Genomic DNA, 18,079 nt, shown 5'->3' with positions numbered 1-18,079 from the left:
TTCCATTTCATTTTCCTGTAGGCCTATAATTGATCCTACTGACAATTGAACTGGCTAAGTACTAACAATGGCCAGCCTGTCAGATTTGCTTTTTATAAATGATGTAATCTGTGGGTTATATTTATCAATATACACTCAATGTCATTTACATAGTACAATCGTGTGTTAACACAGACAGCAGGAGCGAATGTAATATAGAAATACTAAGTTATTGTATTGTTCAACGCCCCCTGGTGGCCATATTCAAAAACCAATGAGCTTGAAACTCACCAAGATCATAGACCATGTCATGAGCTACAACTTTCCAATTTATTGTGGTAGCAAAATATGCATAGGTACGAATGTAATATAGAAATACTAAGTTATTGTATTGTTCCATGCCCCCTGGTGGCCATAAACAAAAACCAATGAGCTTGAAACTCACCTCAATCATAGAACATGTCATGAGCTACAACTTTCCAATTAATTATGGTAGCAAAATATGCTTAAGTATCAAAATGATGTGGCAAAACTTTTTTTCCATCTATGAATGAGTACTGATGACCCCAAGATGGCCGCCAATTGCGTCATAATTGCCTGGTCAAAAATACCCTCTCGGATATAAAAGATCCTTTTCCAAAGAATACCCATTACAAATTGCAATGAAAAATGGCACACCATTAGAAAGCTACAGGACTCAGAATTCAGGCCAAAATTAACATTTTTGGGAACAAAAAAGGTCACAGGACGGCCATCTTGAGTCCGATCGACCCAATTTTTCTCATGCCGATGGGCCCTTGGGGGATACAAATATATACGAATGATCAAGGTTATTGATAAAAGTGTCTTCAAAATTTCCCTCGAAAACTTCTAAAATGTGTAAAAAGTGCTGATTTTGGCGAACAACAATGGCTGCCAGTCGGCCATCTTGAATCTGACAGGGCCAGTTTTTGGCCTGAAGATGTGTCTAGGGTAGATACACATATAAACCAAATATCAAGACATTACCTTGAAGCGTCTTCAAAACTTTGGAACTCTCACGAACTATCTAGATGGTTATCTCTCGACTCAATAGCTTCAAGACCCATCTCAAAACAACTTTGTTCCATGCAGCATACCATCAACTCTCGGAAAGCGAATTGGATTTAACATTTTTTTTGGCAGAATAAAATTTGATTGAATTTGCAATTCGAGCACATGGCTAATTAGCATATCAAGTTCATACACTCGATTTGGGAAAAGAAATTTTTTGCGAACCTTGCGCAATTGTCAAGGATGAATTTTCTGTAGAGCAAATAAAAATTCCTCCCAAACACCAAATCAACTAAAGATTTCATAGAAATCGATCTTGAAATACGATTTTAAATCTTAAAATAAAACCCGGAAGTAAAACAATAGACGATACCGCGGGTTCACGTGAACACCTGATTTCTGTAAACGAAATGTTGGTTGTGACAAAATTGTTCAGACGGTTTTAGGTGGTAATAAGTACGGAAACGTAACGACCATGGTCGACTTATTCGATGAAATCAGGCCTATGTGATATCCAAATTTTGACTTTTTTATTCTCCAGACCTCCCTGATAAAGAAATAAAAAATTTTGGTGGTACGAATAGTGCAATCACAGCGCTGACGGCGACAGAGCCGTGTCAGAGATCGGCGGAGTGAAAATTGCGGAGGTGGACGAACACGAAGAAGTAGGCTATTGAGCTACTTGAATCGCGAAAACTCCTGGCGCGGCCCCGACGCTTTTCGTTGATTAAGTAGTACAAATATCAAGCAATGGGTTTTCACAATCTACCGCCGGTGTTTACCGGATTTCAATATCACTCCAAAATTCAAAAATCTCGAAATATCGAACTGCAACACTTTCGGTAGATATCCGCAGCTGCCCAACCGGGAAACTTATTTGTTGAAAGCATCGATAGGATCCATCATCTTCTCCCGTCAAGGGATTCGAACCCACTAAGCTAAAGCCGTGCCAGAATCGGGTCGGGCCAATCACAGCGCTTGTAACAAACCACATTAGGCTTCTGTGGAATTTCCCAGTAAATGGGCCAATCAGCGAACACATAGCGAACGCGGAAGTATTGTCGCGTGTTGATACATGACGTCATGCGCAAAAGCGCCAGTAATGAAATCACGATAATTCACGTGAACAGCTGCTGATATTTTTAGATAAACCAATCACAGGGAAGACACAACTTCCTGATTGGCTGATAAAAATTGAAATTTTCCCGATTTTATTTTCGTGAAAAATGCAGAAAACATTTTTATGAAAGCCTATTTCAAAATTCTGCTCGCTACGATTCCGAGAATGGATTACGCTTAAATACGTGATTTGTTCGAATATGCCCTCACTTGGCAAGCAAAAGAGCCTTTTGTGTGGAAACCATGTCATTTAAATTCGCTCCATTTGTATAGTAATAAGCTCAGCCTACGGCTGGCCTAAAAATGAAATTTGGAAGGACTTTTTCATCCAAAGAAGGACTTAGAGTCAAAAAGAAGGACAAAGATGATGTTTGCCCAATACTTTTATAAAAGGACAATGAAGGACTAGGAAGGACCGCTGGAAACCCTGTTTTATCGTCAATATGATGATAAAACAACTATTCCAGTCGTACGTAAATATCAGACTCCTCTTAAAAAATTTGATGCTATCAGCTGATCAGTATCATCAGTGAATCAGCCGTGTGTGGCGAACATTATTATTGAATGACGTTCACAAGGTTTCACATGAATGACCTGTAGTGACCTTGACCTTTGATCCTTGGACCCCAGAATCAATAGGCCACATCCTCTCCCTAAGGGTAATCATACTACGTAATATCATAGTCCTGCAATCAACGGCTCTTCTTGAATCGCGTTCACAAGCTCATGCGGACGGACGGACGCTATACAGACGGACGGAGGCGGGTACCAAGCAATAACCGAGATTTTGGGGGATTTCGTCTTTGAAAGCCCATAATGACTGAACAATGCGTCAGATCTTGACGAGATAAAATTCTTCGACGCAAATAGCATTGAATTTTCACATTTGTAATTTTGTACAATTAAAGATGCTGCATAAAAAACATGCTCAAATAAATTGAAATTTTTTCACTTTTTGGTTAATTTCTCAAAAATATGAAACCAAAGGCTTTCAACTTTGCGCAACAAAAACAAATTACGAAATATATTTTCGCTTAATTCGTTCAATTCGCCCATTAGTAGTGATATTACAGACTACTGAAATTGCGTTTGAGTGTGCTAAAAAAAGCTTAGAGCGTAGTGTATTAAGCATACGAATGATTATCGATCGGCCAGACCATTGACATAGGCTAATGCGAGCGAAAAATATACTGATTAAAATGTCTGATGTTTAGTGTTTGTAGTTATTTGCAATTAAGAATATCTTGAGTGAAATCTGAACACATCCAAAGTGCGAATATGGCCGATTTCTGAAAAATCAGATTTTTTCAAACATTCTGCTTATAAATTGTACATGAATCTTAACGCTTCAAAAATGAAATTCAAAATACCTGATTTAGACATAGAATCAGCAACGAGCTGTTGTTGCGGAACGGTCGTCGCCATGACGACCTTTTGTTGAGCTTGAGCGAGCGTCTGTTGCGGTATGTGAACTGGTTTATGAGTTGCGACAGCCCCACCGACACCGGCAGTGCGTTGAGGCTGTATCGTAATCTGCACAGCGGATGTCGGCGTACCATGCGCGACGACAGATGGTGATCCGGGCCGTGGTGTGATCGTTGACGGAGGCGTGCCCGGGCGCAGTGACGAGATCAACGGCGCACGACCTTGTAACTGTGATGACAATGATGACATGACACCGGACGGTGTCGTGGTAACATGCGTTATTTGATGCCCATGTGCTCGTAGCACGGCAGTCATCCCTCCAGGCTTTGGTATGGTTAAAGCATTGATCGCAGCAGCTTGTCCTAATTTCCAAGACACGAAAAAAGAAAGTTCATATCTTACTCACTAATATCATTTGAAGTTCGCTTCCGCAACATTGAGCCAAAAATAGCCCAATACGTTCCTAACAATTATGTACAACTGTGGAACTGGATTCAGTGTGAAATTAGACGCGCACAATTGAGGCACTCTATCAAATTAAACCTGCTCCACTGTGGAACCAGGTCCAGTATCAAATCACACCAATAGAAGTTCCGTTGAACTGGATTCAGAAACAAATATAATTCCCACAACTGTGGAAGTGGGTCTAAAGTCAAACTAAACCTGCATAACTGTGGAAATGGATGAGTCCGGGGTAAAATTGAACCCCACAAGAGAAGCACATAAACGCCAATGGCTTAACCCTCCACTTGTGTGAAAGTACTTGCACATCATTGAGGGTCAACGGGTTTAATCCTTGAGACTATGGCAGGGGGTCTCGGTGGCATAAAAAACATTTTAAACTTCAAACTACTTACCTCGCGGCACATGAGATAAATGAGTCTGGAAACTGTGAGCTTGGGGAGGTGTGCTGACTCTTTGAGGAGGTAACTGCACTCCTCGAATTATCGAAGCCATATTCAAAGGACTGGGATGATGCCCGGATGCCTGTGTGATCGTAGAACTCACACCTAAACTGTGACTACCAACAGGTTGTACACCGGTCACTGTAACAACACATACAAAAAAAGTTCTTTTCATAAATAATGAAACGTTGTAGAATTGTTAATGAAGACAAGCAATAACAAATTTACAATCTATCAATTCGCATCACATGTAATCGTTTTAGAGAACAAAAGCACTAGCACATGGCGTGACAATTTCCACAGCAACTTGACATCCTACTGTTACTGGACACTAAATGGGCCACTGTGGTTCCTATGCCACGAGGGAATCCTCTATTGCCAGAGTAGTTGATATTCTACTCCACGCCTAGCGGCACCTGGTGGGTCCTCACATGTTACAAGTAGAATCTTCTATTGCCACATTGGATGATGTCCTACAGCAGACTAGCAACATCTGGTGGATCCTCACTTGCCAGTGGAATGATATATTGTCACAATTTAATTGATGTCTTGTATCCTCAATTGGCATAGTTACATCGATGGTTCTCTGGCCATTGATATCGAAGTGATCGAGAAAAGGTTGAAAAAATGAACGTTACCTGTTTTGATAGTTTGTATTTTTGATGGTATCAGATGCGCTCCAGCCGATAATGAACCTGACGCAGGTGCGATAGGTTTATTCACTAACATCGTTCCTTTTGGAGTTCCCTGTAAAATGAAAATTATTCCTCAATGCTTACGATGCTTCAGCTTTTCCAGGGCCTGGAAAAAAAATTCCCATTCCAAAACCTGAGGGAACCAGTCCCTGTAATCAATACTTTGACGTGGGATACTGACAATGGACGTTCTCGTATCCTGAGAAGATAATCAGAATTGTATAAATCAAGCCTAGTGTGGTACTCGAAACAAAATCTCAATTTTCATCCCTTAACTCACTCAGGCCATTATTGGCACATTCAAGGTTTTCCCCTTGACCAGAAAACTGATTTTTGTAGGCAGTAACCAATAGCAACTATGAGCGAGCGGTGTGGTTAGCAGCCATGCATAAAGCATGTGACTTCCGGGTAATCAACCCAGTACACTCTCAGAAACGGTATTTGCGTACATACTTTTACGAATGACACCCCCTCTCCCCTTCGTGTAAAACAGAATTTTTTAGGATCCATGGTTTTAAGAAAGCAAAATTCACAGGCATTCATCAGAGCTCCGACAACGATGTACCGTATAAGTGAACTGAAAGACCGAGAGTGGGGAATTGCGTTTCGTGCACTAAGAAAGTACTATAAACAATAACCCTCCCCTTCAGGAAGGTATACACGCTCTACACGTTCCCCTCCCCTGTACGTCTTGTACGGATTTTAACTCTATTAAAATTTAAATCCACATTGCCTTTCTCAACCTAGGAGTAAATTCAAGTCTAGCCTGATATGACTCCAGGAGCGCTTATTAGTGGCTCCGGTGCTACATCTCACTGAGGAGAGATGATTGATTTGATTAAGGCTTGGCGATTGGTAAGTTAAGCCATCTGAGCAGCTCTGCTGGATTTAGCGCAAGACACATTATTATTATCATTATTAACCGAAAATTCAAACCATTTCGTACAACCCGCACGCTGTCATAACACAATATATCCCAGAATTACCTTAGTGTAATTTGCTGCGATGATGTTTCCAGTATGAGATTTACCTCCTGTGGTTGTGGTGATAGTTTTCGCAAGCGCTGCACGAGGTACGTGAGTTATACCCTGAAAACCAATCATTATCAAGTTTACGATTATCATCGTCACTATGCAGTGTTGGGAAGGGTTTCTCATAGTTCAACCACATTATCTGCAGCAGGGCATGCATCACTTCTTCAGATATTCAACACACGATTGAAAGTATGCTGATGAAATGTCTTATATCTTAGGTACTTTAGTTCATTTTCAATTAAAAATGTCTCTGGTGAAGTTTGGATAGCTTATTTGCTTTCTGATAGTGCCGATTAGGCCTAAATTCCTACCGTCTGCCTGTGGTCACCTGTTAGTTCATATAAAATGTCTCACCAATAAATATGTGATAGGCCTTTAAAAGTATTTTGCCCAGCGGCACCATTTCAATATTTCACCAAGTTGAGAGCAGAAAAATTGGTAGCATTGGTACCCTATTCTTCAACAAATTGAAAATTAGGATTAGGTTAGGCCTATAGTAGAAATCCCCCCAAGACTCCTAGAGGGGAGTTGTACAGGGTCATAGGTAGACAGCAATAATTATAACTGCAAGAGAAAAGTATTCGACAAAATTAAAGTTCTGGAATTTATCGTTTGACGGCACTAGAGAGTACCGGATATCGGAACCTAAAGGGCCGCGCACACGAGCCGAAAACTGCGATCAGCAAAGGGAGCTGTGGCAATCAGGTGTGCATTATACAACCATATTTCCTGCATAACTTAGCATTTACTTGCGACTTTTCATTGCCCTTGTCAAATCTATGTGAATATATAGAAATTTTTCTGTCCTCATTATATCTAAATCCCATATCAACAGAAAGTGATATTCATGTCATAAATCTAATCCGAATTCAACACTGCTATTATCAGTTTTTGAGTAATGACGCATGCGCATTGATGACTAATGCAACGCAAATAGCGCTGAGTTGCCTACACACGAGAGCCCAGTTGGCGCTGCGTCAAAAAATATCAAACATGATAGATATTTGGTGAACGACAAAATGCGCTCGAAAAGGCCTCCGCACACGAGCCGAAAAATGTGCTGCACCGTTTGCCTACACAGTTTTCGGCTCGTGTGCAGGGGCCTTAAGTCTGCCTAAAAACGCTTTGGTTCTTGCAATAGAAGTCTCTTGCTTCAAACCTTTCAGAAAGCGTTTAGTAACAACACACCTAATCGTTTTCCATTTAAGAGTCTAAGGAATCGTCCTGGGCCCTGTTAAAAAACTTGAAGCGAGAGACTTTTATTGTAAATGAATATCCCCTTCCGACCAGTGCCATAAAACGAGAAAATTCAGAACTCAAATTCGTCAATATCCTGTAGAAGTCCCCATGTATTCGTTTACCTGAAAGGCAGGTTTCAGACTCGCCTGCAGGGATTGTTGAATAATATGGGGCTGCGTGGACGCGGACAAACGAATGCCCTTGTCGTCGCCCCCTCGATCCGACGGTGTAAAATTGTGCGTATTCATGATGCCCGCATTCCTGTAAACAAATACAAAATAAACAACATGAAAAATAAATAATAATTTATTCAACCAAATAGGCCAAATTTACTTACATAGTAAACTATACAGATTTTATTGAAGGCAATCCCTGTCACACCGACAACAGGAGAATACTTTCTACATCATTTCATTAAGTACCCTCACAGGGTCCGTACACCTCAGGGCAACTGGAATTCCAGCTTTCCAGGAGAAAATATTTCGGAAATTGTTCCCAGGTACAATTTTGAAACACGAAAATATACGTTGATTCTGGTCTTGAAATTCCAACGTCACTACTACGAAATCAGATATCCATGTTTAGGGTCTTGCATAAAATGAGCTGTGTTACCAACCTCAAACGGCTAGCAGGCCAACTAGCCTATTTGATAATTAAAACATGAGGGAACCCCAGCAGGAATCACTGTTATAATTCTATCATTTTATCTATTCAAGCTTAATTGATAGGCCTACTCTTAAAACGGTAGACCTGGGTTTACAGACTTGGTCATTTACCCAAACACATACCTGTATATTGTAGTATTGTTTAAAACTTTAAATGTCCATAATTTACTAGCTGGGTATGAAGACTTGAACCAGGTGCTCTATAGGCCTATAACACTTACATTGTAACACTTCACGAATCATACCTGCACAAGACCACACTTTGAAAAAGAGACTACAGAAATAACAGATGACCAGATCCTGAAATTCCAAAAGTTTTCCCTGAATTTCCAGGAATTCCAGGTCCTAAAATTGATTTTGCTCAAATTCCAGGAATTCCAGGAGGTGTGCGAACCCTGTCTCATTACAGTTGACTCAGTTTCAGCCATAGAACTGTTAATATTTCACTGATTCATCAGATATTAAGCTTGGGAATCAGCGCACACTGGTTAAGGACTGTAAATATTTCACAGAGTTCAGGAAACTCATTTAGTTAATCAGCTTAAAGACTCATTTCATGAAATGCTAAATTTGCTGACAGACCCAGTATGCCTAATCAAAATTACACAAAAGCTGGGACAAAGGTCCTTCATTAAAGTTTTGACAAAGCAAGTTGTCGGTTGTAAAAGTGTTAAAATAATTGATGATAGGGACGGCTCTGCGCAAGCAATATACCAGGGTAGCTAATCTCAATTCGATGAGGGACGACGGATGAACAACTAGAATGACCTGGATGAAAAGATATCAGTGTTGAATTGGATTATTGGATTGCATGGGTGAACTTACAATATTGAATATTAAATGGTCATATGGTCTTTTGTGCAGTTATGAGCTATTATGTATGTGTGAGTAATACTGTATACTATGAAGAATTTGGTCACTTGACATTCTGCTTTTATACAAACTGGATGAAATATAGGCTGGCAACGAGTAAGCTAAAATTCATCATTTTTATTACTATCATTAATTAACTGCGATTCCTAGCCTTATCAGTAATTACTAGTATTAATAGTATTCTTGGTATTATATATATATATATATATATATTTAATGCTAAATTAGTTATAACTTAGATGTCGAGTCTCTAGGATACAGTTATGCAGAAGGGTTACATTATATTTTGTAGTTCCGAATGACATCATGGAATGGAATAAATAGAACTTAAAGTTTAATCAACTTGTCATCTCCTATCGTTGTCAGGTCCCAAAGTTCAAGTCATCAATCAGTCAAGGACAACTTGAAAATAAATTGCCCATGGGCAAAATGTGGTTTACCTTGAAAGCTAGAGGTTGTTTGGAGTCAAAGTGTGGTTTACCTTGAAAGCTAGAGGTTGTTTGGAGTAAGGGCATTGCCTGAAAAATCTTTGTAATTCGTGACTTCAAAGTTCTAGAACTTTACATTGTATTTTATCTTTCTTAAAGAATTATTTTGTAGTCAAATAAGACCAAAGATAAACATTTGTTTATGGTCTATGTCCAAAATTTCGTAGGGTGCAGGAAGGTGCGGCAAGGAAACTATTCTATATTTTCAAAAAAATATTTTTCACAATATGAAAAAAAAAATTCAAATAAAATTCATATGATGTAACATGGTGGCTGAATATTGTGTCTTGGAAACGAAACCTCTTCCAATGTATGGCCGCAGAAGCTAAAACACGGGGCGTACTATTAGAACGTTTTAGATCCAGGAATTTACCACTACAATATTCAGACCTCGATCTATACCTATAGTTTGCTGCTTCGTATTTTCAGGTCACAAGAAATTACAATTTATTACAAATTCTGTCAAACAGAAAACACAGCGCTCATCTTCTGCTACGACGATTATTCCAGTCTGTTATCATACCAAACGTGCACGCGCCAAGCAGCGTTACAGCACCACCTAGTCTGTATGAGCGCCTGTTTGTGTGTGCAACAGTCTAATGTTAGCGCTCCCGCGCACGTAGAGGCCTTGTGTAGTGAGCGTTGGCAATCTCAATCAACACAATCACCGGGTATTAAAATAGAACAATACCTATGGCGATATGTGAAATAATTATATTCTCACCAGCAATGAGCATTCAAAATTCGCCATTAATGGCTTTCCCATAATTATCTTAGTAGCGCCGAAATTCCCTGTATATCCCAGCCAATCACATTCGCTCGTAGAGACGACGCCCCCCAATCGAGGTCATCGCAATTTATACCCAAGAGCTAAGAATTTTCCCGCCAAAAACAGTTTTTCGCTGAATTTAAACAAAGTTGACCATGTTATCGAGGGAGGTTCGTCATGCCTTCAATTGCATCGATTATACGTCGTTTAACCGGGGAATTAATGAAAACTAGGGGTCCAGGGACACCATGCCCACTTGGGAAATGGTTTCAAATGCTCAACAATCTAACAATTTCAATACATAATGCCCCCTAGTGACCATATACAAAAACCAATCACCTTGAAACCCACCACAATCATAGAACATGTCAGCAGCTATGATTTTGTAATTGATTGTGATAACGAAATTTGCCTCGTTACCAATTTAATATGGAAATACTAAGTTATTCTACTATTCAACGCCCCCTGATGACCATATGCAAAACCCAATAACCTTAAAACTCACCACAATCGTAGTACATGTCAAGAAATACAACTTTGCAATTGATCGTGGTAACAAAATATGCCTAGGTACCAATCTAATAAGGAAATACTAAGCTATTCTACTATTCAAGGCCCCCTGGTGACTATATAGAATAACTTATGTCCTTAAAACTCTCCAAAATCATGGAAGATGTCATGAACTACAACTTTGCAATTGATCATGGTAACAAAATATGCCTAGGTACCAATCTAATAAGGAAATACTAAGTTGTTCTACTATTCAACGCCCCCTGGTGACCATATAGCCTAGAACATGGTTCCTACAAGACCATCGATATGAAATTTGAGGGGTAATTGAGGGGCTTATGAGGGTATGATCACCAAATTTGAGGGTAATTTTTCACGACGAAAACCTTATTGACACATAAAACAGTACCAGTAGAGTACTTAACAGCCCATTCCAAGCAAAATACATTTAGGTGCCTATGACAAACCTCAAAAATTCAACTATATTCGATACTAAATTCAATTCAACTATTGACTTTGTCATGAGTGAAAGAACTCATCGAAAGCTAAGCATACATCGACAAAGCGACTGGAGACAACTAGTTGCTAGTAGGCTAAGCGAGTACCCCGCGCACATCGAAAATCTAATGAAAACTAGCAACTGCGTGAATCATGCCGGTCGCTAGGTTCATAGCACATACATCGACAGCAACTGAGATGTGTTTTAGCAATTATTCTAATGATAACTAATGTCCTTAAAAATCACCAAAATCATGGAAGATGTCATGAGCTACAACTGGTACAGAACTTTGTAACAAATATGTAACAAAATATGCATAGGTACAAATATAATATAGAAATACTAAGTTATTGTATTATTCAACGCCCCCTGGTTGCCACATACAAAAAACCAATGACCTTGAAACTCACAAAAATCATAGAACACTTTATGGGCTACAACTTTCCAATTGAATATAGTAACACAGTATATATAGGTATCAATTTAATGTGGAAAAACTTTTTCCCACCTACGAATGAGTACTGATGACACCAAGATGGCCGCCCAATTGCGTCATAATTGGCGGATCAAAAATACCTGTCTCATGTATAAAACATCCCTTTACAAAGAATACCCATCACAAATTGCAATGAGAAATGGCAAACCAGTAGGAAGCTACAGGACCTAGAATTCTGGCCAAAATTGACATTTTTGGGCACTAAAAAGGTCATAGGACGGCCATCTTGAGTCCGATCGACCCAATTTTTCTTACGCTGATGGGCCCTTGGTAGATTCAAATATAGGCCTAATCGAAAGATCAAGGTAATTGATCAAAGCGTCTTCAAAATTTCCCTCGTAAACTTCGAAAATGTCATTTTAGCGAACAACAATGGCTGCCTGTCGGCCATCTTGAATCTGACAGGGCCAGTTTTTGGGATGAAGCTGTGTCTAGGGTAGATACATGTTTAAACCAAATATCAAGACGTAACCTTGAAGCATCTTCAAAACTTCCCAAAATAACTGGATTCCTTCTACGGACGGACAGACGAAAAATGAACGCAATAGCCCGCTGGGATTAAAGTCCCAAGTGGGCTAAAAATGCTCACATAAAAAATGTACCGCGATTTTACATGAATTAGCTCAATGCCAACCTCATACTGCTGACAAAGGTAAACCAAAAACAAGAGACCTAATCGTCTTTTTATACAATTCACTTTTAATTTACAACTGTCAAGCGTTTTTCCTGGTAGTGAAAATTTAAGGATAATGCTGTTTTCAGATTTTCTCGAAACAGTGAGTGCAACAAAATGTAATTGTTTTATGGTGGGTGTAATAAAAATAATAGAAAGGACTGAAAAATATAACATTGACTAAAGTGTATCAATTTTTCGTCTAGACATCAATTTTTTTTACATCAATTTGGTCTTGATACGACCAGTGAAACTATGCAGTCTAAATAAACCATCGGTTTAATATCCATCATATTTTATGTATCGAAGCAACGCAAAAGGTCTTCATTTTCTCGCGTTAAAATACGATCAGCCATTTTTGAAATTCTAACAATAGGCTATATCTCCTGCATTTCCATGCCTACAAACCATGATATGTGATGATTTGAAAATAATTCTAAGTAAACGCGGAACCGTATTGTCAAAATTGATTTAGTTCGTAAAATGGAGCCTCTTGTCTCTGATTCAAAAATGAGTTAGTCCTAAAGAAGACTTTTTGGTTCAAGTCCAGTATAGCGTGGAATAGTTCCCCACTCAAAGATACATTTTTAGAAAAGGAGTAATTCGGCTTCGTACTTTTCAAGACAAACCGACATATCGACAAACCGACATACTCGTAGTCCCTCGATCCAGCCACGGAAAAACCCTGTCCCTCGATCCTAGCCACATTGTATAAGGGTAATCCACGCAACCACGCAGCCCCTCGATCCTAGCCACTTTATATGAGGGCAATCGGCGGGTAATCCACGCATATACCCAGCCCCTCGATCCAAGCCACTTTATATAAGGGTTATCCACGCAAACACGCAGCCCCTCCAGCCGCTTTATATAAGTGTAATCCACGCACGGATTTGTTGGTTCGTCGGTATGCCGGTTTGTGGGTTCGTCGGTATGTTCACACGTCCCTATGGCGTAATGTCGTAAGATCATTCAATCAGTCCAATATTGGCGGATTAATTCCAAATACCAGTCCAATGTGATAAGTCTCTGCTGGAACTATTTAATGCTATAGTGGACTTGAGCCGACTTTTTTTAGGCAATCCTTCAATGTGTAAGATGGATACAAAAATGGACTGCACAATCTCACTAGTCACGTTGTATTTTTAAAAGAAATATCGATGTCCTAGGAAAACAAATAAGACTACAATATATTTGCTTTATCCCAGTAATTTTTTAAACCCGGATAGTTATTACTAAATAGCTAAACATGACAAGATTCCATCATTAAAGTTTTGACAGAGCGCGTTGTCAATTGTAAATGCGTTGAAAGAATTTGAGGATAATATGAATATCATCGTAACAACAACATTTCGAATTCATTGAAACGTGAAAAAATACAGATTTTTTTTCTAGTCATCGGAAGTTTAAGTACCACCCCTCCAGCTTAATGGACTTATCTACAAAATGGACGATTAAATGCATTATGAAGGGGAGGAAGGTTATCAAAGCTCTCAGCTGGTAAAATTGCAATATCATTTAGGCCTACAGTTTAGAAGACCAGAGAGGCAACAGTTTCTACAAGACAGGGACTACTAATATAAATCCACAGGGCCCCGAAATTCTCGAATCTAGTCATTCCACCGAATTTTTGGCCAAAAATTCGACCACCAGATAGAAAGAAGAGACACCGAACAAAAAACTAGCAAAAAACCTAACTATGATCCTCGAAAGATTTAGGCCTAACGTTTAACGTCAATTGCTTCATCAAAGTCTAAAGATCTGTGTCTAAACATCAGTTTTCAGCAGATTTTTCGCGTAAATCACACACGACGGCTACGTACGGATACGTACACGCAAGCAAACCGAACCGAGCGATACATACTACTACTTACACACACGGAGTGGCTTCCCAGTTCGACGCCAATTTCTCGCAAACGGTTCGATCAATTACGCCCGAACAACCACCGACGTCTGCCCCAGATATCGGGGATTGCAAATACTTACCGATCCGTGAATTGGGAGCGTTAGATTTTGAGTAATCCTAGGCGAAATCGGCTGTAAATTCGTACGGCCGCACGCGCATTCAAAAACAAGACTCCATTCATTATTCTGCCGAAGCGGTTTGTTACGCGTGCTGTCATTGGTTAGTTTGCCCGCGAGAGGTCAGAGGTCAAAAAGTCGTAGTTTGTGTTAATCCGCGCAGGCTCGATGGATTACTGCGAACAGATTTACAGTCGTAAATCATGTTGAATACGATAATAAATTTCAATTTTCTGCTGTAAAAGATTAATTTTTTGGAGATATATCGTTCAGAAATGCCTAGAAAGCCAGTTAATTTTAGAACTATATTTACGAAATAGTTTCCTCCAGGTTCGAGAGAGGGACACACCAGTATGATGTAAACAAATGCACGTGGCTTGTGATGTTCGTGTCAAGCTCCTCGCCTGCCAGTTGTGTGAGGATCTAGAGTCCACGGACTCGTCCGCATTTTATTTTCTAGCAGTTGTGGTATAGTTCATTAGTTTACCCCCTTAGCCTCGGGCTAGACCTCGACGCGATTCCGAGTCAAAACACACTGATCCGTGAATGTTAAAAATGTCCTTGAAGTGAAGATTATCCTTTTTTCAAAGTTGTAGAAAATTGTTTTGGAACCGCCGCGTCGGTACCGGTTGGTTTTGCCCGCGGTCTCCAAGTTCATGTCATACAGCCCGAAAAATGTCCCTGAAATGTTGAAGATGATGATATATGACATTCTTGACATTTTTACAGCACGACTTTCTAATTTCTAAAACGTTTTCGTTTGGAATTCAGAGGTCTAATATACTCAAGTAATTGTATATTGTTGTTCCATACCAAAGGGTCGAGCTCATAAAAAATAAAAAATAAATTCGAGTGTGCGAGAATTTATTTTTTATGAACTCACCCTCTAAACCTTTAATCTGAAACAACATATACAATTACTCTAATAATTCAATATATATGAATAACATATATAAAATATAGCTGCAGAGCAGCGATAACGGGTTTTCTGACATTATTTCAAATCATCAACGGTCGAATCGGAAGGCAACAGTTATATGAAAATGCGTCTTTTGGAGATATGCCAACAAATACCCTTAGCGCAGAGCAATCACTGGTCTTTTATAAGCGCAAAGAAAATGAGTTTAGTGTATACATGCTAACAAATACCCTAAGCGACGTAGATCATTTATTGCGGCTTTACTTGTAATTAAGAGTTCAATAAAGTTATATTGTATTGATAGAGACTGACAATTAGTCTAGGTATATATTAGACTGAGGAGAGAGCGGTAACCAGTCTAGGTATATATTACCTATTATAAATATTAAATGATGGAAATAAAGATTATTGAAAAAGTTGAAAAGTAGTAATGAAAGAAGGAAGGTCGATGGTATAAATGTAATTAGATTAAGACTATTAATGAGAGAAGGAATACAAAGAAGTATTGCGAGAGGAGATCCGGCATCGCTGGCGTAGTTGGTACTCTGACGATCGAAAAACTCTAGTTGGGATAATAAAGGATGAAAGAAGATATAAGGAGTAAGAAGACAGAATAATTATGACGTGATGTTAAATATCGTGGAAGATGATGACCACCAATTGGAAACAGAAGGAACTATATTCTTAGCGTACTGATATGAGGTTTTAACGACTTATAGACGCTTTGGGTTTTAATTTATGTTATTAATGAAATATTATGATTGCATCAAATGACTTTCAACTTATAAAAACGGAGATATCCGTTTTTTCCTTTATAAAAAAAATTTAGAAAATACTGATATGGCTATCCTCGAACCCGCGACCTTGCGCCTGACAAGACAACGCTATTCCAATGCGCCACGGATTCTAACCGACGGGAGAGGTGATGGGATATTACATATACCAGCTCTGTATCAAAATCAGGCTGGGTTCAGTTATTAAGCCGGATTTTAAGGTACGTCAAACATTTCAAAGGATTCTACCCAATGCTTTCAGAGCGCTTCATCTCCCTCAACGTTTATTAGAGCATGTATTATTGATTAGTTGTCGGATCTGAGACGAGATACATTTTATGTTCGAATAAAGTGGAATAATATTAATAATAATAATAATAATCCACAGAATTCCAAGAGGGTTTTCGACGAAAGTCCGAAAACCCTAATGAATAACTTCTAAAATCAATTTTAATTAAAAAATCTGTTATTAAAATAGAGAGTGAACAAATCACAGTGAATTCTTAAATAGAATTAAAGATACTACAGATGTAAAATCTGTAGATTTTAAATTCAAAAAGTTAAATGAATTAACAATTCATAAGAAATATTTAATTACAAATATTGAAACAATTACTAATAGATATGGAGATAAATTAGTTATTCACTTAGAATATGAAGGATTAAAAGGAAAATATAGCTGCAGAGCAACGATAACGGGTTTTCTGCACAGTCTTAGAATCCTGTTCAACGGTAGATTTCGACAAAGCATTTGATAAGGCACAACATCAGCCATTACTAAACAGGCTATTAGGAAACAGTATCATCTTGGAATAAGTTGGTCTAACCAGTGGAGTCACGCAAGGTGGTATCCTAAGTCGTCTTCTGTTTAATGTCCCGACAAATAACATACACAGTAATCTAAAATATACCAGACCGAGTAAATTTTCAAAACGACCTTAACACACTGTTTGACCATTAATGTTCCGAAAAGAAAATCTTGTTCGAATGAAAACAATTCTGTTTGATCGAACAATACGCTTTTTGTTTGAACCAAAACTTTTCATCATTCTGACAAAAATATGTGTTCGAATAAAACGCTATGTTATTGTTGAAATGAAAAACTTTTTATCAGGCAAAAAATTTGGTTGAGCGAAAACAATTTTTTTCGAACGAATGTTTGAATGAAAACAATCATGTTCGATTGAACGAAATACTTAATACTTTTGGTTCGGAGAAAAAACTTTTTACAATATACTTGTTCGAACGAAAAACTTAATGTTCTGCAAGAAAAATCTGTTCGAATTGAAATGATTCTGTTCGATCGAACGATTGTTCGAACGAAAAACCTTTCGTTTGGACAAAAAAAGTTTCTTCAACTTTATTCTAACGATTTTTTTTCAAATTGGTTCAATCGAAATGAATATTATTGGTTCAAACGAAAAAATTTTTCAAGCGAAAGGTCTTTTGAACGAAAAAAGATATTTCTGGGGCTCCGCAGTAACTTAAAGCCGGACGTAGGTCGGCCTTGAGACGCGTAGGTCGGTTGTGACAGTCGTGTAGCATCGCAGAAAGTAGAACACGTACCACTCCTTGTGACTGGCGTTGCTGACTGTCGCAACCCGTCGCAAGGGAGCGTAGGTCGATGAGTCATTGTGACACAACAGTCGCTGGCGGTCGAAGTGAGTCACAAGCCGTCACAAGGCCGACCTTCGCCCAGTCATTGGGAATTAATGAAATACCAGTTTAATTTATGATGAAAAAACACAAAGGAAAAGTCTGGCTTATAAAGCTGTCTGCAGACGAAATTTTCAAAAAAATCTTCATTTTTGGCAATAAAATTGATAATTTTGATTGATCGTTGCACGTCAGAACCAGTTAATCACTAATTAACATGCATTTTAATAAATCTAATTCTTCCTTTTCAGTGAACTTAGCATTAACCTAGTAGAGGCTACTAGCCTATGTAGGCCTATGTTTATGCGTAG

At 38.7% G+C, this 18,079-nt stretch overlaps 1 protein-coding gene across 1 annotated transcript in view; it reads right to left on the bottom strand.

Annotated features, from left to right (window-relative positions):
* Nucleotides 1–6,258, bottom strand: part of LOC141910509 (uncharacterized) — a 32,015-nt gene extending 25,757 nt beyond the window's left edge. Inside the window, exons 1-4 of the mRNA XM_074801199.1 lie at nt 6,142–6,258; nt 5,099–5,207; nt 4,413–4,601; nt 3,501–3,917 (exon numbers count right to left, since the gene is read on the bottom strand). Coding sequence (XP_074657300.1) covers nt 3,501–3,917; nt 4,413–4,601; nt 5,099–5,207; nt 6,142–6,258 — 832 coding nt within the window. The remainder of the gene's footprint in view (nt 1–3,500; nt 3,918–4,412; nt 4,602–5,098; nt 5,208–6,141) is intronic.
* Between the last annotated feature and the right edge of the window lie 11,821 nt (nt 6,259–18,079).

Source organism: Tubulanus polymorphus, chromosome 9 (assembly GCF_964204645.1).
Source record: "Tubulanus polymorphus chromosome 9, tnTubPoly1.2, whole genome shotgun sequence".
In the NCBI taxonomy this organism is placed as follows: domain Eukaryota; kingdom Metazoa; phylum Nemertea; class Palaeonemertea; order Tubulaniformes; family Tubulanidae; genus Tubulanus; species Tubulanus polymorphus.
The sequence above is the reverse complement of the archived record's forward strand: the minus strand, read 5'-3'. Positions and strand labels throughout refer to the sequence as shown.